The sequence below is a fragment of the Chiloscyllium plagiosum genome, unplaced genomic scaffold, assembly GCF_037043375.1.
Source record: "Chiloscyllium plagiosum isolate Xiang-an unplaced genomic scaffold, Cpla_swu_hap1 HiC_scaffold_50, whole genome shotgun sequence".
Classification (NCBI taxonomy): domain Eukaryota; kingdom Metazoa; phylum Chordata; class Chondrichthyes; order Orectolobiformes; family Hemiscylliidae; genus Chiloscyllium; species Chiloscyllium plagiosum.
In genome coordinates this window covers 46,757,253-46,779,705 of record NW_028270188.1, presented here as the reverse complement: position 1 = coordinate 46,779,705, position 22,453 = coordinate 46,757,253, and the positions used below count along the sequence as shown (strand labels likewise).

The following is a 22,453-nucleotide window of genomic DNA, read 5'->3' as shown; positions in this document are numbered from 1 at the left end:
CTCTCCCCGTGTGTCAGGGCCCTCTCTCTCCGTGTCTGAGGGCCCTCTCTACCCGTGTGTCAGGGCCCTCTCTCCCCGTGCATCAGGGCCCTCTCTCCCCGTGTCTCAGGGCCCTCTCTCCCCGTGTGTCAGGGCCCTCTCTCCCCGTGTCTGAGGGCCCTCTCTCCCCATGTCTCAGGGTCCTCTCTCCCCATGTGTCAGGGCCCTCTCTCCCCCGTCTCAGGACCCTCTCTCCCCGTGTGTCACGGCCCTCTCTCCCCGTGCGTCAGGGCCCTCTCTCCCCGTGCGTCTGGGCCCTGTCTCCCCGTGTCCCAGGGCCCTCTCTCCCCGTGTCTCAGGGCCCTCTCTCCCGGTGCGTCTGGGCACTCTCTCCCCGTGTGTCAGGGCCCTCTCTCTCCGTGCGTCAGGGCCCTCTCTCCCTGTGTGTCAGGGCCCTCTCTCCCCGTGTGTCAGGGCCCTCTCTCCCCGTGTCTTAGGCCCCTCTCCCCGTGTGTCAGGGCCCTCTCTCCCCGTGTCTCAGGGCCCTCTCTCCCCGTGCGTCAGGGCCCTCTCTCCCCGTGTCTCAGGGCCCTCTCTCCCCGTGTCTCAGGACCCTCTCTCCCCGTGTCTCAGACCCTCTCTCCCCGTGTCTCAGGGCCCTCTCTCCCCGTGTCTCAGGGCCCTCTCTCCCCGTGTGTCAGGCCCCTCTCTCCCCGTGTCTCAGGCCCCTCTCTCCCCGTGTCTCAGGCCCCTCTCTCCCCGTGTCTCAGGGCCCTCTCTCCCCGTGTCTCAGGGCCCTCTCTCCCCATGTCTCAGGACCCTCTCTCCCCCTGTCTCAGGACCCTCTCTCCCCGTGTCTCAGGGCCCTCTCTCACCGTGTCTCAGGGCCCTCTCTCCCCGTGTCTCAGGGCCCTCTCTCCCCGTGTCTCAGGGCCCTCTCTCCCCGTGCGTCAGGGCCCTCTCTCCCCGTGTGTCAGGGCCCTCTCTCCCCGTGCGTCAGGGCCCTCTCTCCCCGTGTGTCAGGGCCCTCTCTCCCCGTGTGTCAGGGCCCTCTCTCCCCGTGTCTCAGGGCCCTCCCTCCCCGTGCGTCAGGGCCCTCTCTCCCCGTGTCTCAGGGCCCTCTCTCCCCATGCGTCAGGGCCCTCTCTCCCCGTGTCTCAGGGCCCTCTCTCCCCGTGTCTCAGGGCCCTCTCTCCCCGTGCGTCAGGGCCCTCTCTCCCCGTGTCTCAGGGCCCTCTCTCCCCGTGTCTCAGGGCCCTCTCTCCCCGTGTCTCAGGAGCCTCTCCCCCCGTGTCTCAGGGCCCTCTCTCACCGTGTCTCAGGGCCGTCTCTCCCCGTGTCTCAGGGCCCTCTCTCCCCGTGTCTCAGGGCCCTCTCTCCCCCTGTCTGAGGGCCCTCTCTCCCCGTGTGTCAGGGCCCTCTCTCCCCATGTGTCAGGCCCCTCTCTCCCCGTGTCTCAGGCCCCTCTCTCCCCGTGTGTCAGGGCTCTCTCTCCCCGTGTCTCAGGGCCCTCTCTTCCCGTGTGTCAGGGCTCTCTCTCCCCGTGTCTCAGGGCCCTCTCTCTCCGTGTCTCAGTGCCCTCTCTCCCCCTGTCTGAGGACCCTCTCTCCCCGTGTCTCAGTGCCCTCTCTCCCCCTGTCTGAGGACCCTCTCTCCCCCTGTCTGAGGACCCTCTCTCCCCGTGTCTCAGGGCCCTCTCTCCCCCTGTCTGAGGGCCCTCTCTCCCCCTGTCTGAGGACCCTCTCTCCCCGTGTCTCAGGGCCCTCTCTCCCCGTGTCTCAGGGCCCTCTCTCCCCGTGTCTCAGGCCCCTCTCTCTCCGTGTCTCAGGGCCCTCTCTCCCCGTGTCTCAGGGCCCTCTCTCCCCGTGTCTCAGGGCCCTCTCTCCCCGTGTCTCAGGCCCCTCTCTCCCCCTGTCTCAGTGCCCTCTCTCCCCCTGTCTCAGGGCCCTCTCTCCCCGTGTCTCAGGGCCCTCTCTCCCCGTGTCTCAGGACCCTCTCTCCCCCTGTCTGAGGGCCCTCTCTCCCCCTGTCTCAGTGCCCTCTCTCCCCGTATCTCAGGGCCCTCTCTCCCCGTGTCTCAGGCCCCTCTCTCCCCCTGTCTCAGTGCCCTCTCTCCCCCTGTCTGAGGGCCCTCTCTCCCCGTGTATGAGGGCCCTCTCTCCCCCTGTCTCAGTGCCCTCTCTCCCCGTGTCTCAGGGCCCTCTCTCCCCGTGTCTCAGTGCCCTCTCTCCCCCTGTCTGAGGACCCTCTCTCCCCGTGTCTCAGGGCCCTCTCTCCCCGTGTCTCAGGGCCCTCTCTCCCCGTGTCTCAGGCCCCTCTCTCTCCGTGTCTCAGGGCCCTCTCTCCCCGTGTCTCAGGGCCCTCTCTCCCCGTGTCTCAGGGCCCTCTCTCCCCGTGTCTCAGGCCCCTCTCTCTCCGTGTCTCAGGGCCCTCTCTCCCCGTGTCTCAGGGCCCTCTCTCCCCGTGTCTCAGGGCCCTCTCTCCCCGTGTCTCAGTGCCCTCTCTCCCCGTGTCTCAGGGCCCTCTCTCCCCGTGTCTCAGGGCCCTCTCTCCCCGTGTCTCAGGGCCCTCTCTCCCCGTGTCTCAGGCCCCTCTCTCTCCGTGTCTCAGGGCCCTCTCTCCCCGTGTCTCAGGGCCCTCTCTACCCGTGTCTCAGGGCCCTCTCTCCCCGTGTCTCAGGCCCCTCTCTCTCCGTGTCTCAGGGCCCTCTCTCCCCGTGTCTCAGGGCCCTCTCTCCCCGTGTCTCAGGGCCCTCTCTCCCCGTGTCTCAGTGCCCTCTCTCCCCCTGTCTCAGTGCCCTCTCTCCCCCTGTCTGAGGGCCCTCTCTCCCCCTGTCTGAGGGCCCTCTCTCCCCCTGTCTCAGGGCCCTCTCTCCCCCTGTCTGAGGGCCCTCTCTCCCCCTGTCTGAGGGCCCTCTCTCCCCCTGTCTGAGGGCCCTCTCTCCCCCTGTCTCAGTGCCCTCTCTCCCCCTGTCTGAGGGCCCTCTCTCCCCCTGTCTCAGTGCCCTCTCTCCCCCTGTCTGAGGGCCCTCTCTCCCCCTGTCTCAGTGCCCTCTCTCCCCCTGTCTCAGTGCCCTCTCTCCCCCTGTCTGAGGGCCCTCTCTACCCGTGTCTCAGGGCCCTCTCTCCCCGTGTCTCAGGCCCCTCTCTCTCCGTGTCTCAGGGCCCTCTCTCCCCGTGTCTCAGGGCCCTCTCTCCCCGTGTCTCAGGGCCCTCTCTCCCCGTGTCTCAGTGCCCTCTCTCCCCCTGTCTCAGTGCCCTCTCTCCCCCTGTCTGAGGGCCCTCTCTCCCCCTGTCTGAGGACCCTCTCTCCCCGTGTCTCAGTGCCCTCTCTCCCCCTGTCTGAGGGCCCTCTCTCCCCCTGTCTGAGGGCCCTCTCTCCCCCTGTCTGAGGGCCCTCTCTCCCCCTGTCTGAGGGCCCTCTCTCCCCCTGTCTCAGTGCCCTCTCTCCCCCTGTCTGAGGGCCCTCTCTCCCCCTGTCTGAGGGCCCTCTCTCCCCCTGTCTGAGGGCCCTCTCTCCCCCTGTCTCAGTGCCCTCTCTCCCCCTGTCTGAGGGCCCTCTCTCCCCCTGTCTCAGTGCCCTCTCTCCCCCTGTCTCAGTGCCCTCTCTCCCCCTGTCTCAGTGCCCTCTCTCCCCCTGTCTGAGGGCCCTCTCTCCCCCTGTCTCAGTGCCCTCTCTCCCCCTGTCTCAGTGCCCTCTCTCCCCCTGTCTCAGTGCCCTCTCTCCCCCTGTCTGAGGGCCCTCTCTCCCCCTGTCTCAGTGCCCTCTCTCCCCCTGTCTCAGGACCCTCTCTCCCCCTGTCTGAGGACCCTCAGGCTCCCGACACCTACCTCTTTCTCTGAGATATATAATTGATCTGTCTTTAATATCACGTAGCGGTTTTTCCAGATCTCCCGGAATATTCCTCTCCCGCAGTATTTGCGAATCCAGCCGGATTTCTCGGGTTGGCTTGGTGGCTGACTGCCTTCCTGGGTTCCCTGGGGAGTGAACGGAATCCACATCATCTCTGCCCGGACACTACCTGCTCTGAGCTCTTCCCCAGTCAACTGACTCATGTTCGCTCCCTCCCCCACCTCCAGACACAAGCCCCGGGTTCAGTCTCTCACTGCGATGGGGCAGAATGAGGAGGATGAAGCTTGACCCAGACCCAGACGCCAGGCCCTAGACCCCAGACCCAGACCCCAGACCCAGACCCCAGACCCAGACCCAGACCCCAGACCCAGACCCAGACCCAGACCCCAGACCCAGACCCAGACTCAGACCCAGACCCAGACCCCAGACCCCAGACCCAGACCCAGACCCAGACCCCAGACCCCAGACCCAGACCCAGACCCAGACCCAGACCCCAGACCCCAGACCCCAGACCCAGATCCCAGACCCTGACCCCAGACCCCAGACCCCAGACCCCAGACCCAGATCCCAGACCCTGACCCCAGACCCCAGACCCCAGACCCCAGACCCAGACCCGAGACGCCAGGCCCCAGGCCCCAGACCCCAGACCCAGACCCCAGACCCCAGACCCCAGACCCAGACGCCAGGCCCCAGACCCCAGACCCAGACCCAGACCCAAACCCAGGCCCCAGACCCCAGACCCAGACCCCAGACCCCAGACCCAGACCCCAGACCCAGATCCCAGACCCCAGACCCAGACCCCAGACCCAGACCCAGACCCCAGACCCAGACCCCAGACCCAGATCCCAGACCCAGATCCCGGATCCCAGACCCCAGATCCCGGATCCCAGACCCAGATCCCGGAACCCAGACCCCAGATCCCGGACCCCAGACCCCAGACCCAGACCCCAGACCCCAGACCCCAGACCCAGACCCCAGACCCCAGACCCCAGACCCAGACCCAGACCCTGACCCCAGACCCAGACCCAGACCCAGACCCTGACCCCAGACCCAGACCCAGACCCCAGACCCAGACCCCAGACCCAGACGCCATGCCCCAGACCCAGACCCAGACCCAGACCCCAGACCCCAGACCCCAGACCCAGACCCCAGACCCAAGACCCCAGACCCCAGACCCAGACCCCAGACCCAGACCCAAGACCCAGACGCAGACACCAGACCCCAGAACCCAGACCCCAGACCCAGACCCCAGACCCAGACCCTAGACCCAGATCCCGGATCCCAGACCCAGATCCCAGACCCAGATCCCGGATCCCAGACCTAGACCCAGACCCCAGACCCCAGACCCAGACCCCAGACCCAGACCCCAGACCCAGACCCCAGACCCCAGACCCAGACCACAGACCCAGACCCTAGACCCAGATCCCGGATCCCAGACCCAGACCCAGACCCCAGACCCCAGATCCAGACCCCAGACCCAGACCCCAGACCCCAGACCCAGACCCCAGACCCCAGACCCAGACCCCAGACCTGACCCCAGACCCCAGACCCCAGACCCAGACCCAGACCCAGCCCCAGGCCTCAGACCCCAGACCCTAGACCCTAGACCCAGATCCCAGACCCCAGACCTGACCCCAGACCCCAGATCCCGGACCCCAGACCCAGATCCCAGACCCAGACCCCAGACCCCAGACCCCAGACCCCAGACCCAGACCCCAGACCCAGACCCTAGACCCAGATCCCGGATCCCAGACCCAGATCCCAGACCCAGATCCCGGATCCCAGACCTAGACCCAGACCCCAGACCCCAGACCCAGACCCCAGACCCAGACCTCAGACCCAGACCCCAGACCCCAGACCCAGACCCCAGACCCAGACCCCAGACCCAGACCCCAGACCCAGACCCCAGACCCAGATCCCAGACCCCAGACCCAGATCCCAGACCCCAGATCCCGGATCCCAGACCCCAGACCTGACCCCAGACCCCAGATCCCGGACCCCTGACCCAGATCCCAGACCCTGAGCCCAGACCCCAGACCCCAGACCCCAGACCCCAGACCCAGACCCCAGACCTGACCCCAGACCCCAGACCCAGACCCAGACCCAGACCCAGATGTCAGACCCTAGCCCCAGACCCCAGATACCAGACCTCAGACCCCAGACCCAAACCCAGATCCCAGACCCAGATCTCAGACCCCAGATCACAGACCCCAGATCCCAGACACAGACCCCAGACCCCAGATCCCAGACACCAGATCGCAGACCCCAGATCGCAGACCCCAGGTCCCTGACCCCAGACCCTAGCCCCAGACCCCAGGGCCCAGACCCCAGACCCGAGCCCTAGACCCCAGATTCCAGACCCCAGACCTAGCCCCAGACCCAGACCCCAGACCCAGACCCCAGACCCTAGCCGCAGACCCCAGACCCAGACCCAGACCCCAGAGCCTAGCCCCTGACCCCAGACCCTGCCCCAGACCCAAGACCCTAGCCCCAGACCACAGAACCTGGCCCCAGATCCCAGACCCCAGACCCAGACCCCAGACCCCAGATCCCAGACCCTAGCCCCAAACCCCAGACCCCAGACCCAAACCCAGCCCCAGGCCTCAGACCCCAGACCCTAGACCCTAGACCCAGATACCAGACCCCAGCCCCAGACCCCAGACCCAGATCTCACACCCAGATCCCAGACCTCAGACCTAGACACCAGATCCCAGACCCAGACCCCAGATCCCAGACCCTAGCCCCAGATCCCAGACCCAGATCCCAGACCCCAGACCCAGATCCCAGACCCCAGCCCCAGATCCCAGACCCAGATCTCAGACCCAGATCCCAGACCCTAGCCCCAGACCCCAGACCCAGATCTCACACCCAGATCCCAGACCTCAGACCTAGATCCCAGATCCCAGACCCTAGCCCCAGATCCCAGACCCAGATCCCAGACCCCAGACCCAGATCCCAGAACCCAGCCCCAGTTCCCAGACCCAGATCTCAGACCCAGATCCCAGACCCTAGCCCCAGACCCCAGACCCAGATCCCAGACTCCAGACTCCAGACTCCAGACCCCAGATCCCAGACGCCAGACCCCAGACCCAGATCCCAGACCACAGATCTCAGACCCCAGACCCAGACCCTAGACCCCAGATCCCAGACCCCAGACCCTAGCCCCAGACCCCAGATTCCAGACCCCAGACCCAGACCTACTTTCCATTCGCTCCCTCCCCCACCTCCAGACACAAACCTCGGGTTCAGTTTCTCACTGCGATGCGGCAGAATGAGGAAGATGAAGCTTGACCCAGACCCTAGACACCAGACCCAGACCCAAACACTAGACCCCAGACCCAGACCCAAACCCAGACCCCAGACCCCAGACCCCAGACCCCAGACACCAGCCACAGATCCCAGACACCAAATCCAGACCCCAGACCCTGACGCCAGACCCCAGATGCCAGACCCCAGAACCAGGTCTCAGACCCAGATCCCAGATCCCAAACCCTAGCCCCAGATCCCCGACCTGACCCCAGACCCCAGATCCCAGACCCCAGACCCAGCTCCAGCGCAGACCCAGACCCTAGCACCAGACCCCAGTCCCAGACCCCAGACCCTAGCCCCAGACCCCAGTCCCAGACCCCAGACCCTAGCCCTGGACCCCAGGGCCCAGACCCCAGACCCTAGCCCTAGACCCCAGATTCCAGACCCCAGACCTAGCCCCAGACCCAGACCCCAGACCCTAGCCGCAGACCCCAGACCCAGACCTAGACCCCAGAGCCTAGCCCCTGACCCCAGACCCTGCCCCAGACCCCAAACCCAAGACCCTATCCCCAGACCGCAGACCCAAGAACCTAGCACTAGACCACAGAACCTGGCCCCAGATCCCAGACCCCAGACCCTAGCCCCAAACCCCAGACCCCAGACCTAAACCCAGCACCAGGCCTCAGACCCCAGACCCTAGACCCAGATACCAGACCCCAGCCCCAGATCCCAGACCCAGATCTCAGACCTCAGACCTAGACACCAGATCCCAGACCCAGACCCCAGATCCCAGACCCTAGCCCCAGATCCCAGACCCAGATCCCAGACCCCAGACCCAGATCCCAGACCCCAGACCCAGATCCCAGACCCCAGCCCCAGATCCCAGACCCAGATCTCAGACCCAGATCCCAGACCCTAGCCCCAGACCCCAGACCCAGATCCCAGATCCCAGACTCCAGACCCCAGACCCAGATCTCAGACCCCAGATCCCAGACCCAGATCTCAGACCCAGATCCCAGACCCTAGCCCCAGACCCCAGATCCCAGACTCCAGACTCCAGACCCCAGACCCAGACCCCAGACCCAGATCTCAGACCCCAGACCCAGACCCCAGACTCCAGACCCTAGCCCCAGACCTGACCCTAGACCCCAGATCCCAGACCCTAGCCCCAGACCCCAGACCCAGATCCCAGACTCCAGACCCCAGACCCAGATCTCAGACCCCAGATCCCAGACCCAGATCTCAGACCCAGATCCCAGACCCTAGCCCCAGACCCCAGATCCCAGACCCCAGACCCAGACCCCAGACCCAGCCACAGACCCCAGATCCAGACCCCACACCCAAGACCCTAGCCCTAGACCACAGAACCTAGCCCCAGATCCCAGACCCCAGTCCCCAGACACAGACCCCGGACCCTAGCCCCAGATCCTAGACCTGACCCCAGACCCCAGATCCCAGACCCCAGACCCAGACCCCAACCTCAGACCCCAGACCCTAGCCCCAGGCACCAGATCCCAGACCCAGACCCCAGACCCTAGCCCCACACCCAGACCCCATACACCAGACCCTAGCCCTAGACCCAGACCTCAGACCTTAGCCCCTGACCCCAGCCACCAGACCCAGACCCTAGCCCCAGACCCCAGATCCCAGACCCAGATCCCAGACCCCAGATCCCAGACTCAGACCCCAGACCCCAAACCCAGACCCCAGACCCCAGACCCAGATCCCAGACCTCAGACCCAGATCCCAGACCCAGCCCCAGACCCTAGGCCCAGATACCAGACCCCAGCCCCAGATCCCAGACCCAGATCTCAGACCCAGATCCCAGACCTCAGACCTAGACACCAGATCCCAGACCCAGAACCCAGATCACAGACCCTAGCCCCAGATCCCAGACCCCAGGTCCCAGACCCCAGACCCAGATCCCAGACCCAGATCCCAGACCCAGACACAGACAGACCCAGATCCCAGACCCCAGACCCAGACCCTAGCCCCAGATCCCAGACCCCAGGTCCCAGACCCCAGACCCAGATCCCAGACCCTAGATCCCAGACCCCAGACACAGACAGACCCAGATCCCAGACCCCAGACCCAGACCCAGACCCAGACCCCAGACCCAGACCCAGACCCCAGACCCCAGACCCCAGATCCCAGACCCAGACCCAGACCCCAGACCACAGACCCAGATCCCAGACCCCAGATCTCAGACCCCAGATCTCAGACCCCAGACCCCAGACCCTAGCCCCAGATCCTACACCTGACCCCAGACCCCAGATCCCAGACCCCAGACCGAGACCCAAGACCCTAGCCCCAGACCCCAGACCCAGATCCCAGACTCCAGACCCCAGACCCAGATCCCAGACCACAGACCCAGATCCCAGACCCCAGACCCAGACCCCAGACTCCAGACCCTAGCCCCAGACCTGACCCTAGACCCCAGATCCCAGACCCCAGACCCTAGCCCCAGACCCCAGATCCCAGACCCCAGACCCTAGCCCCAGACCCCAGACCCAGTCACAGACCCCAGATCCAGACCCCACACCCAAGACCCTAGCCCCAGACCCTAGCCCTAGACCACAGAACCTAGCCCCAGATCCCAGACCCCAGTCCCCGGACACAGACCCCAGACCCTAGCCCCAGATCCTAGACCTGACCCCAGACCCCAGATCCCAGACCCCAGACCCAGACCCCAACCTCAGACCCCAGACCCTAGCCACAGGCACCAGATCCCAGACCCAGACCCCAGACTCTAGCCCCACACCCAGACCCCATACCCCAGACCCTAGCCCCAGACCCAGACCTCAGACACTAGCCCCTGACCCCAGACCCCAGACCCAGACCCTAGCCCCAGACCCCAGATCCCAGACCCAGATCCCAGACCCCAGACCCAGATCCCAGACCCAGCCCCAGACCCTAGGCCCAGATACCAGACCCCAGCCCCAGATCCCAGACCCAGACCTCAGACCTAGACACCAGATCACAGTCCCAGAACCCAGATCCCAGACCCTAGCCCCAGATCCCAGACCCCAGGTCCCAGACCCCAGACCCAGATCCCAGACCCTAGATCCCAGACCCCAGACCCAGACACAGACAGACCCAGATCCCAGACCCCAGACCCCAGATCCCAGACCCAGATCCCAGACCCAGATCCCAGACCCCAGATCCCAGACCCCAGACAAGGATCTCAGATCCCAGACTCCAGACCCAGACTCAGACCCCAGACCCCAAACCCAGACCCCAGACCCCAGACCCAGATCCCAGACACCAGACCCAGATCCCAGACCCAGCCCCAGACCCTAGGCCCAGATACCAGACCCCAGCCCCAGATCCCAGACCCAGACCTCAGACCTAGACACCAGATCACAGACCCAGAACCCAGACCCCAGACCCAGACCCCAGACCCAGCCCCAGACCCAGCCCCAGACCCTAGGCCCAGATACCAGACCCCAGCCCCAGATCCCAGACCCAGATCTCAGACCCAGATCCCAGACCTCAGACCTAGACACCAGATCCCAGACCCAGAACCCAGATCACAGACCCTAGCCCCAGATCCCAGACCCCAGGTCCCAGACCCCAGACCCAGATCCCAGACCCAGACACAGACAGACCCAGATCCCAGACCCCAGACCCCAGATCCCAGACCCAGACCCAGACCCCAGACCACAGACCCAGATCCCAGACCCCAGATCTCAGACCCCAGACCCCAGACCCTAGCCCCAGATCCTACACCTGACCCCAGACCCCAGATCCCAGACCCCAGACCGAGACCCCAGACCCTAGCCCCAGACCCCAGACCCAGATCCCAGACTCCAGACCCCAGACCCCAGACCCAGATCCCAGACCACAGACCCAGATCCCAGACCCCAGACCCAGACCCCAGACTCCAGACCCTAGCCCCAGACCTGACCCTAGACCCCAGATCCCAGACCCCAGACCCTAGCCCCAGACCCCAGATCCCAGACCCCAGACCCTAGCCCCAGACCCCAGACCCAGCCACAGACCCCAGATCCAGACCCCACACCCAAGACCCTAGCCCCAGATCCTAGACCTGACCCCAGACCCCAGATCCCAGACCCCAGACCCAGATCCCCGACCCCAGATCCCAGACCCCAGACAAGGATCTCAGATCCCAGACCCCAGACCCAGATCCCAGACCCCAGACCCCAGATCCCAGACCCAGACCCCAGACCACAGACCCAGATCCCAGACCCCAGACCCTAGCCCCAGATCCTACACCTGACCCCAGACCCCAGATCCCAGACCCCAGACCGAGACCCCAGACCCTAGCCCCAGACCCAGATCCAGACCCCACACCCAAGACCCTAGCCCTAGACCACAGAACCTAGCCCCAGATCCCAGACCCCAGTCCCCAGACACAGACCCCGGACCCTAGCCCCAGATCCTAGACCTGACCCCAGACCCCAGATCCCAGACCCCAGACCCAGACCCCAACCTCAGACCCCAGACCCTAGCCCCAGGCACCAGATCCCAGACCCAGACCCCAGACCCTAGCCCCACACCCAGACCCCATACCCCAGACCCTAGCCCTAGACCCAGACCTCAGACCCTAGCCCCTGACCCCAGACCCCAGACCCAGACCCTAGCCCCAGACCCCAGATCCCAGACCCAGATCCCAGACCCCAGATCCCAGACTCAGACCCCAGACCCCAAACCCAGACCCCAGACCCCAGACCCAGATCCCAGACCTCAGACCCAGATCCCAGACCCAGCCCCAGACCCTAGGCCCAGATACCAGACCCCAGCCCCAGATCCCAGACCCAGATCTCAGACCCAGATCCCAGACCTCAGACCTAGACACCAGATCCCAGACCCAGAACCCAGATCACAGACCCTAGCCCCAGATCCCAGACCCCAGGTCCCAGACCCCAGACCCAGATCCCAGACCCTAGATCCCAGACCCCAGACCCAGATCCCAGACCCAGACACAGACAGACCCAGATCCCAGACCCCAGACCCAGACCCAGACCCAGACCCCAGACCCAGATCCCAGACCCCAGACCCCAGACCCCAGATCCCAGACCCAGACCCAGACCCCAGACCACAGACCCAGATCCCAGACCCCAGATCTCAGACCCCAGATCTCAGACCCCAGACCCCAGACCCTAGCCCCAGATCCTACACCTGACCCCAGACCCCAGATCCCAGACCCCAGACCGAGACCCCAGACCCTAGCCCCAGACCCCAGACCCAGATCCCAGACTCCAGACCCCAGACCCAGATCCCAGACCACAGACCCAGATCCCAGACCCCAGACCCAGACCCCAGACTCCAGACCCTAGCCCCAGACCTGACCCTAGACCCCAGATCCCAGACCCCAGACCCTAGCCCCAGACCCCAGATCCCAGACCCCAGACCCTAGCCCCAGACCCCAGACCCAGCCACAGACCCCAGATCCAGACCCCACACCCAAGACCCTAGCCCCAGACCCTAGCCCTAGACCACAGAACCTAGCCCCAGATCCCAGACCCCAGTCCCCGGACACAGACCCCAGACCCTAGCCCCAGATCCTAGACCTGACCCCAGACCCCAGATCCCAGACCCCAGACCCAGACCCCAACCTCAGACCCCAGACCCTAGCCCCAGGCACCAGATCCCAGACCCAGACCCCAGACTCTAGCCCCACACCCAGACCCCATACCCCAGACCCTAGCCCCAGACCCAGACCTCAGACACTAGCCCCTGACCCCAGACCCAGACCCAGACCCTAGCCCCAGACCCCAGATCCCAGACCCAGATCCCAGACCCCAGACCCAGATCCCAGACCCAGCCCCAGACCCTAGGCCCAGATACCAGACCCCAGCCCCAGATCCCAGACCCAGACCTCAGACCTAGACACCAGATCACAGTCCCAGAACCCAGATCCCAGACCCTAGCCCCAGATCCCAGACCCCAGGTCCCAGACCCCAGACCCAGATCCCAGACCCTAGATCCCAGACCCCAGACCCAGACACAGACAGACCCAGATCCCAGACCCCAGACCCCAGATCCCAGACCCAGATCCCAGACCCAGATCCCAGACCCCAGATCCCAGACCCCAGACAAGGATCTCAGATCCCAGACTCCAGACCCAGACTCAGACCCCAGACCCCAAACCCAGACCCCAGACCCCAGACCCAGATCCCAGACACCAGACCCAGATCCCAGACCCAGCCCCAGACCCTAGGCCCAGATACCAGACCCCAGCCCCAGATCCCAGACCCAGACCTCAGACCTAGACACCAGATCACAGACCCAGAACCCAGACCCCAGACCCAGACCCCAGACCCAGCCCCAGACCCAGCCCCAGACCCTAGGCCCAGATACCAGACCCCAGCCCCAGATCCCAGACCCAGATCTCAGACCCAGATCCCAGACCTCAGACCTAGACACCAGATCCCAGACCCAGAACCCAGATCACAGACGCTAGCCCCAGATCCCAGACCCCAGATCCCAGACCCCAGACCCAGATCCCAGACCCAGACACAGACAGACCCAGATCCCAGACCCCAGACCCCAGATCCCAGACCCAGACCCAGACCCCAGACCACAGACCCAGATCCCAGACCCCAGATCTCAGACCCCAGACCCCAGACCCTAGCCCCAGATCCTACACCTGACCCCAGACCCCAGATCCCAGACCCCAGACCGAGACCCCAGACCCTAGCCCCAGACCCCAGACCCAGATCCCAGACTCCAGACCCCAGACCCCAGACCCAGATCCCAGACCACAGACCCAGATCCCAGACCCCAGACCCAGACCCCAGACTCCAGACCCTAGCCCCAGACCTGAACCTAGACCCCAGATCCCAGACCCCAGACCCTAGCCCCAGACCCCAGATCCCAGACCCCAGACCCTAGCCCCAGACCCCAGACCCAGCCACAGACCCCAGATCCAGACCCCACACCCAAGACCCTAGCCCCAGACCCTAGCCCTAGACCACAGAACCTAGCCCCAGATCCCAGACCCCAGTCCCCAGACACAGACCCCAGATCCTAGCCCCAGATCCTAGACCTGACCCCAGACCCCAGATCCCAGACCCCAGACCCAGACCCCAACCTCAGACCCCAGACCCTAGCCCCAGGCACCAGATCCCAGACCCAGACCCCAGACTCTAGCCCCACACCCAGACCCCATACCCCAGACCCTAGCCCCAGACCCAGACCTCAGACACTAGCCCCTGACTCCAGACCCCAGACCCAGACCCAGACCCTAGCCCCAGACCCCAGATCCCAGACCCAGATCCCAGACCCCAGATCCCAGACCCCAGACAAGGATCTCAGATCCCAGACCCCAGACCCAGATCCCAGAACCCAGACCCCAGATCCCAGACCCAGACCCCAGACCACAGACCCAGATCCCAGACCCCAGACCCTAGCCCCAGATCCTACACCTGACCCCAGACCCCAGATCCCAGACCCCAGACCGAGACCCCAGACCCTAGCCCCAGACCCAGACCCAGACCCCAGACCCAAACCCAGCCCCAGACCTCAGACCCTAGCCGCAGGCCCCAGATCCCAGACCCCAGACCCAGCCCCAGACTCCAGACCCTAGCCCCACACCCAGACCCCAGACCCCAGACCCTAGCCCCAGACCCAGACCCCAGACCCTAGCCCCAGACCCAGACCCAGACCCAGACCCAGACCCCAGACCCTAGCCCCTGACCACAGAACTAGACCCTAGCCCCAGACTACAGAACCTAGCCCCAGATCCCAGACCCAGATCCCTGACCCTAGACCCCTGATCCCAGACCCCAGACCAAAATCTCAGACCCCAGATCTCAGACCCAGATCCCAGACCCCAGACCCAGATCCTAGACCCCACACCCAAACCCCAGACCCGAGACCGCAGATCCCAGATCCCAGACACTAGCCCCAGACCCTAGCCCCAGACCCCAGACCCCAGACCCAGCCCCAGACTCCAGACCCCAGACCCAAGACCCTAACCCCAGACCCCAGACCCAGACCCTATCCCCAGACCACAGAACCTAGCCCCAGATTCCAGACCCAGATCCCAGACCCTAGTCCCAGACCCCAGACCCTAGTCCCAGACCCCAGATCCCAGACCCAAACCCAGCCCCAGACCTCTGACCCCAGAGCCAGCCCCAGACCCCAGTCCCTAGCCCCAGACCCCAGAACCAGACCCCAGACCCTAGCCCCTGACCCCAGAACCAGACCCTAGCCCCAGACCACGGAACCTAGCCCCAGATCCCAGACCCTGATCCCAGACCCCAGACCCCAGACCCAGATCCAGACCCCAGACCACAGATCCAAACCCAGCCCCAGACCCTAGCCCCAGACCCCAGATCCTAGACCCCAGATCTCAGACCCCAGACCCCAGACCCTAGTCCCAGATCCTACACCTGACCCCAGACCCCAGATCCCAGACCCCAGACCTCAGATCCCAGACCCAGCACCAGATCCCAGACCCAGATCTCAGACCCAGATCTCAGACCCAGATCCCAGACCCCAGATCCCAGACCCCAGATCCCAGACCCCAGATCCAGACCCCAGACCTGACACCGCAGATCCCAGATCCCAGACACTAGCCCCAGACCCAGACCCCAGATTCCAGATCCCAGATCTCAGACCCAGACACCAGACCCTGCCCCAGACCCAAACCCAGCCCCAGACCCCAGACCCCAGACCCTAGCCCCAGACCCCAGATTCCAGACCACAGAACCCTTACCCCAGACCCAGCACCAGACCCAGACTCCAGACGCTAGCCCCAGACCCTAGCCGCAGGCCCCAGATCCCAGACCCCAGACCCAGCCCCTGACCCCAGACCCCAGATGCCAGACCCTAGCCCCACACCCAGACCCCAGACCCCAGACCCTAGCCCCAGACCCAGACCCCAGACCCTAGCCCCAGACCCAGACCCCATACCCTAGCCCCTGACCCCAGAACTAGACCCTAGCCCCAGACCACAGAACCTAGCCCCAGATCCCAGACCCAGATCCCAGACCCCAGACCCCTGATCCCAGACCCCAGACCAAAATCTCAGACCCCAGACCCCAGACCCAGCCCCAGACCCCAGACGCAGCCCCGGGCCCCAGACCCAGACCAAGATCCCAGACACCAGCCCCAGATCCCAGACCCCAAACCCAGACCTCAGATCCCAGACCCAGCCCCAGATCCCAGACCCAGATCTCTGACCCAGATCTCAGACCCAGATCCCAGACCCCAGATCCAGACCCCAGACCTGACACCGCAGATCCCAGATCCCAGATTCCAGATCCCAGATCTCAGACCCAGACACCAGACCCTGCCCCAGACCCAAACCCAGCCCCAGACCCAAGATTCCAGACACCAGACCCCAGACCCAGCCCTAGACCCAGACTCCAGACCCTAGCCCCAGACCCCAGACCCAGACCCAGACTCCAGACCCCAGATCCAGACCCCAGACCCAAGACCCTAACCCCAGACCCAGACCCTAGCCCCAGACCACAGAACCTAGCCCCAGACCCCAGACCCAGACCCCAGACCCTAGTCCCAGACCCCAGACCCAAACCCAGCCCCAGACCTCTGACCCCAGACCCAGCCACAGACACAGACCCCAGACCCTAGCCCCAGACCCCAGACCCAGATCCCAGACCCTAGCCCCAGACCCCAGACCCAGCCACAGACACAGACCCCAGACCCCAGACCCCAGACCCTAGCCCCTGACCCCAGAACCATACCCTAGACCCAGATCCCAGATCCCAGACCCAGACCCCAGACCCAGATCCAGACCCCAGATCCCAGACCCAAACCCAGCCCCAGACCCCAGACCCCAGATCCAAGACCCCAGATCCCAGACCCCAGATCCCAGACCCAAACCCAGCCCCAGACCCCAGATTCCAGACCCCAGATTCCAGACCCCAGATCCAGCCCCAGACGCAGACTCCAGACCCTAGCCCCAGACCCTAGCCGCAGGCCCCAGATCCCAGACCCCAGACCCAGCCCCAGACCCCAGACCCTAGCCCCACACCCAGACCCCAGACTCCAGACCCAGTCCCAGACCCCAGACCCAGTCCCGGGCCCCAGACCCAGACCCAGACCAAGATCCCAGACACCAGCCCCAGATCCCAGACCCCAAACCCAGACCCCAGACCACAGACCCCCAGACCCAGACCTCAGATCCCAGACCCAGCCCCAGACCCCAGACCCAGATCCCAGACCCAGATCCCAGACCCAGATCCCAGACCCAGATCTCAGACCCAGATCCCAGACCCCAGACCCAGACTCCAGACCCGAGACCGCAGATCCCAGACCACAGACACTAGCCCCAGACCCAGACCCCAGATCCCAGATCCCAGACCCTGCCCCAGACCCAAACCCAGCCCCAGACCCCAGACCCTCACCCCAGACCCCAGATCCCAGACTCCAGATCCCAGACCCAGACCCCAGACCCCAGATCCCAGATCCCAGACCCCAGACCCAGACCACAGAACCTAGCCCCAGACCAAGGCCCTAACCCCAGACCCCAGACTCAGACCCTAGCTCCAGACCACAGAACCTAGCCCCAGATCCCAGACCATTGCCCCAGACCCCAGACCCCAGACCCTAGTCCCAGACCCCAGATCCCAGACCCCAGACCCAAACCTAGCCCCAGACCTCTGACCCCAGATCCAGCCCCAGACACTCGCCCCAGACCCCAGATTCCAGACCCCAGACCCCAGACCCAGACTCCAGACCCTAGCCCCAGACCCCAGACCCAAGACCCTAACCCCAGACCCCAGACCCTAGCCCCAGACCACAGAACCCAGCCCCAGATCCCAGACCCTAGCACCAGACCCCAGACCCAAGACCCTAACCCCAGACCCCAGACCCAGACCCTAGCCCCAGACCACAGAACCTAGCCCCAGATCCCAGACCCAGATCCCAGACCCTAGCCCCAGACCCCAGACCCAAGACCCTAACCCCAGACCCCAGACCCCAGCCCCAGATCCCAGACCCCAGCCCCAGATCCCAGACCCAGATCCCAGACCCTAGCCCCAGACCCCAGACTCCAGACCCTAGTCCCAGACACCAGACCCAAACCCAGCCCCAGACCTCTGACCCCAGAGCCAGCCCGAAACCCCAGACCCTAGCCCCAGACCCCAGACCCAGACCCCAGACCCCAGACCCCAGACCCTAGCCCCTGACCCCAGAACCAGCCCTAGCCCCAGACCACAGAACCTAGCCCCAGATCCCAAACCCAGATCCCAGACCTCAGATCCAGACCCAGATCCCGACCCCAGACCCGAGACCCCAGACCCAGCCCCAGACCCCAGACCCAGCCCTGGGCCCCAGACCAAGATCCCAGACACCAGCTCCAGATCCCAGGACCCAAACCCACCCCAGACCACTGACCCCAGACCCAGACCCCAGACCCAGATCCCAGACCCCAGATCCTAGACCCAGATATCAGACCCAGATCCCAGACTCCAGACCCGAGACCGCAGATCCCAGATCCCAGCCCAGACACCAGATCCCAGATCCCAGAAGCAGACACCAGACCCCAGCCCCAGACACCAGACCCCAGATTCCAGACCCCAGTCCCAGACCCCAGACCCAGATCCCAGACCCCAGACCCTAGCCCCAGACGCCAGACCCCAGACCTAGATCCCAGACACAGACAGACCCAGATCCCAGATCCTAGACTCCAGATCCCAGACCCCAGATCCCAGACCCAGACTCCATACCCAGACCCCAGATCACAGCCCCAGCCCCAGACCCCAGATCCCAGACCCAGATCCCAGACTCCAGATCGCAGACCCCAGACCCCAGATCCCAGATTGCAGACCCCAGACCCCAGCCCCAGATCCCAGAACCCAGAACCCAGATCCCAGACCCCAGATCCCAGACCCCAGACCCAGACTCCAGATCCCAGACCGAGATCCCAGAACCCAGACCCCAGATCCAGGCCCCAGTCCCAGATCCCAGACCCCAGACCTCAGACCCAAAACCCCAGATCCCAGAACCCAGACCCAGATCCCAGACCCCAGATCCCAGGCCCAGACCCAGACCCTAGCCCCAGACCTCAGAACGTAGCCCCAGGTCCCAGACCCAGATCCCAGACCCTAGCCCCAGACCCCAGACCCCAGATCCCAGGCCCAGACCCTAGCCCCAGACCTCAGAACCTAGCCCCAGATCCCAGACCCAGATCCCTGACCCCAGACCCAGACCCAGACGCCAGACCCCAGACCCAGACCAAGATCCCAGACACCAGCTCCAGATCCTAGGCCCCAAACCCAGACCCCAGACCCCAGACCCAGCCCCAGACCCCAGGTCCCAGACCCAGATCTCAGACCCAGATCTCAGACACAGATCTCAGACCCAGATCCCAGACCCCAGACCACAGATCCCAGATCCTAGCCCCAGACCCAGATCCCAGATCCCAGACCCAGACCCCAGACCCTGCCCCAGACACCAGACCCAGATCCCAGACACCAGATCCCAGTCCCCAGTCCCAGACCCCAGACCCCAGATCCCAGAACCCAGACCCAGATCCCAGACCCCAGATCCCAGGCCCAGACCCTAGCCCCAGACCTCAGAACCTAGCCCCAGGTCCCAGACCCAGATCCCAGACCCTAGCCCCAGACCCCAGACCCCAGATCCCAGGCCCAGACCCTAGCCCCAGACCTCAGAACCTAGCCCCAGATCCCAGACCCAGATCCCAGACCCCAGACCCAGACCCAGACGCCAGACCCCAGACCCAGACCAAGATCCCAGACACCAGCTCCAGATCCTAGGCCCCAAACCCAGACCCCAGACCCCAGACCCAGCCCCAGACCCCAGGTCCCAGATCCCAGACCCAGATCTCAGACCCAGATCTCAGACACAGATCTCAGACCCAGATCCCAGACCCCAGACCACAGATCCCAGATCCTAGCCCCAGACCCAGACCCAGATCCCAGATCCCAGACCCAGACCCCAGACCCTGCCCCAGACACCAGACCCAGATCCCAGACACCAGATCCCAGACCCCAGTCCCAGACCCCAGACCCCAGATCCCAGACCCAAGATCCCAGACCCTAGCCCCGGACGCCAGACCCCAGACACAGATCCCAGACCCCAGACCCAGATCCCAGACCCCAGACCCCAGACACAGACAGACCCAGATCCCAGATCCCAGATCCTAGACCCCAGATCCCAGACTCCAGATCCCAGACCCAGATCCCAGACCCAGACCCCAGACACCAGGCCCCAGGCCCCAGACCCCAGGCCCCAGGCCCCAGACCCCAGACCCCAGATCCCAGACCCCAGATCCCAGACCCCAGATCCCAGACCCCAGAGCCAAACCCAGCCCCAGACCCAGACCCTATCCACAGACCCCAGACCCAGACCCCAGACCCGAGCCCCAGACCCAGACCCCAGACCCTAGCCCCAGACCCCATACCCCGACCCAGACCTCAGACACCAGACCATAGCCCCAGACCCTAGCCCCAGACCACAGAACCTAGCCCCAGATCCCAGACTCAGACCCCAGACCCGGATCCCAGACCCCAGGTCTCAGACCCCAGACCCAGATCGCAGACCCCAGACCCAGACACCAGACCCAGACCCCAGACCCTACTCCCAGACCCCAGACCCAGACCCCAGACCCTATCCCCAGAGCCCAAATCCCAGACCCCAGACCCCAGATCCCAGATCCCAGGACCCAGACCCCAGATCCCAGGACCCAGACCCAGATCCTAGATCCCAAGCCCAGGCCCAGATCCCAGATCCCAGATCCAGATTCCAGATCCCGTATCCAGCCCCCAGACCCCTGATCCCAGGCCCAGACCCCAGATCCTGATCCCAAACCCCAGACCTAGATCCCAGGCTCAGACCCCAGACCCCAGACCCCAGACCTAGATCCCAGACCCCAGACCTCAGATCCCTGACCCCAGATCCAGATCCAAGACCCCAGATGCCAGACCCAGATCCCAGACCCAGATCACAGACCCAGACACCAGATCCCAGACCCAGATCCTAGATCCCAGGCCCAGACCCAGATCCTAGACCCCAGATCCCAGACCCAGATCCCAGACCCCAGATCCCAGACCCAGATCCCAGACCCCAGATCCCAGATCCCAGACCCCAGACCCCAGTTCCCAGATCCCAGACCCCAGACCCCAGCCCTAGACCACAGCCCCAGATTCTAGACCCAGACCCCAGATCCCAGATCCAGACACCAGATCCCAGACCCCAGATCCATATCCCAAATTCCAGACACCAGATCCCAGACCCCAGATCCCAGACCCCAAATCCCAGACCCCAAATCCCAGTCTCCAAATCCCAGACCGCAGACCCCAGACCGCAGACCCCAGCCTCCAGATCACAAACCCAGATCCCAGACTCCAGATCCCAGTCCCCAGATCACAGCCCCAAACCCAGACCCCAGACCCCAGGTCCCAGACCCAGATCCCAGACTCCAGATCCCAGACCCCAGATACCAGATCCCAGACCCCAGATCCAGATCCCAGAACCCAGGCCCCAGATCCCAGACCCAGACCCAGACCCAGACCCAGACCCCAGAATCAGATCCCAGATCCCGTACCAAGACCCCAGACCCCAGATCCCAGACCCAGATCCCAGACCCCAGATCCTAGACCCAGATCCCAGACCCCAGATCCCAGGCCCAGACCCCAGATCCCAGACCCCAGATGCCAGATCCTGATCCCAGACCCCAGACCCCAGACCTCAGACCCCAGACCCAGACCCCAGTTCCCAGATCCCAGACCCCAGACCCCAGCCCTAGACCTCAGCCCCAGATTCTAGACCCAGACCCCAGACTCAGATCCCAGACCCTAGATCCCAGACCCTAGATCCCAGACCCCAGATCCAGACCACAGACCCTAGCCCCAGACCTCAGACCCCAGATACCAGATCCAAGAACCCAGGCCCCAGACCCAGGATCCCAGACTCCAGATCCCAGACCCCAGACCCCAGACCCAGACCCCAGATCACAGCCCCAGCCCCAGACCCCAGATCCAGCTACAAGACCCCAGATCCCAGATCCCAGGACCCAGACCCCAGATACCAGATCCAAGAACCCAGGCCCCAGACCCAGGATCCCAGACCCAGATCCCAGACCCCAGATCCCAGATGCCAGGTCCCAGGCCCAGACCCCAGATCCCAGGACCACACCCCAGAATCAGATCCCAGACCCCAGATCCCAGACCCAGACCCCAGTCCCTAGCCCCAGTCCCTAGCCCCAGTCCCTAGCCCCAGACCAAGATCCCAGACCCCAGATCCCAGACCCTAGACCCCAGATCCAATGCCTTGACCCAGATTCCAGACCCCAGCCTCAGACTCCAGATCCCAGACCCAGATCCTAGATCCCAGGCCCCAGACCCCAGACCCCAGCCCCAGATCCTAGACTCCAGACCTCAGCCCCAGATCCCGGATCGCAGACCTCAGACCCCAG

At 64.7% G+C, this 22,453-nt stretch overlaps 1 protein-coding gene across 1 annotated transcript in view; it reads right to left on the bottom strand.

The window, feature by feature from the left end:
- LOC122544730 (pleckstrin homology domain-containing family O member 1-like) overlaps positions 1 to 22,453 on the bottom strand; it is a 113,022-nt gene that overhangs the window by 48,661 nt on the left and 41,908 nt on the right. The window contains exon 2 of the mRNA XM_087985001.1: positions 3,810 to 3,956. Coding sequence (XP_087841127.1) covers positions 3,810 to 3,956 — 147 coding nt within the window. The remainder of the gene's footprint in view (positions 1 to 3,809; positions 3,957 to 22,453) is intronic.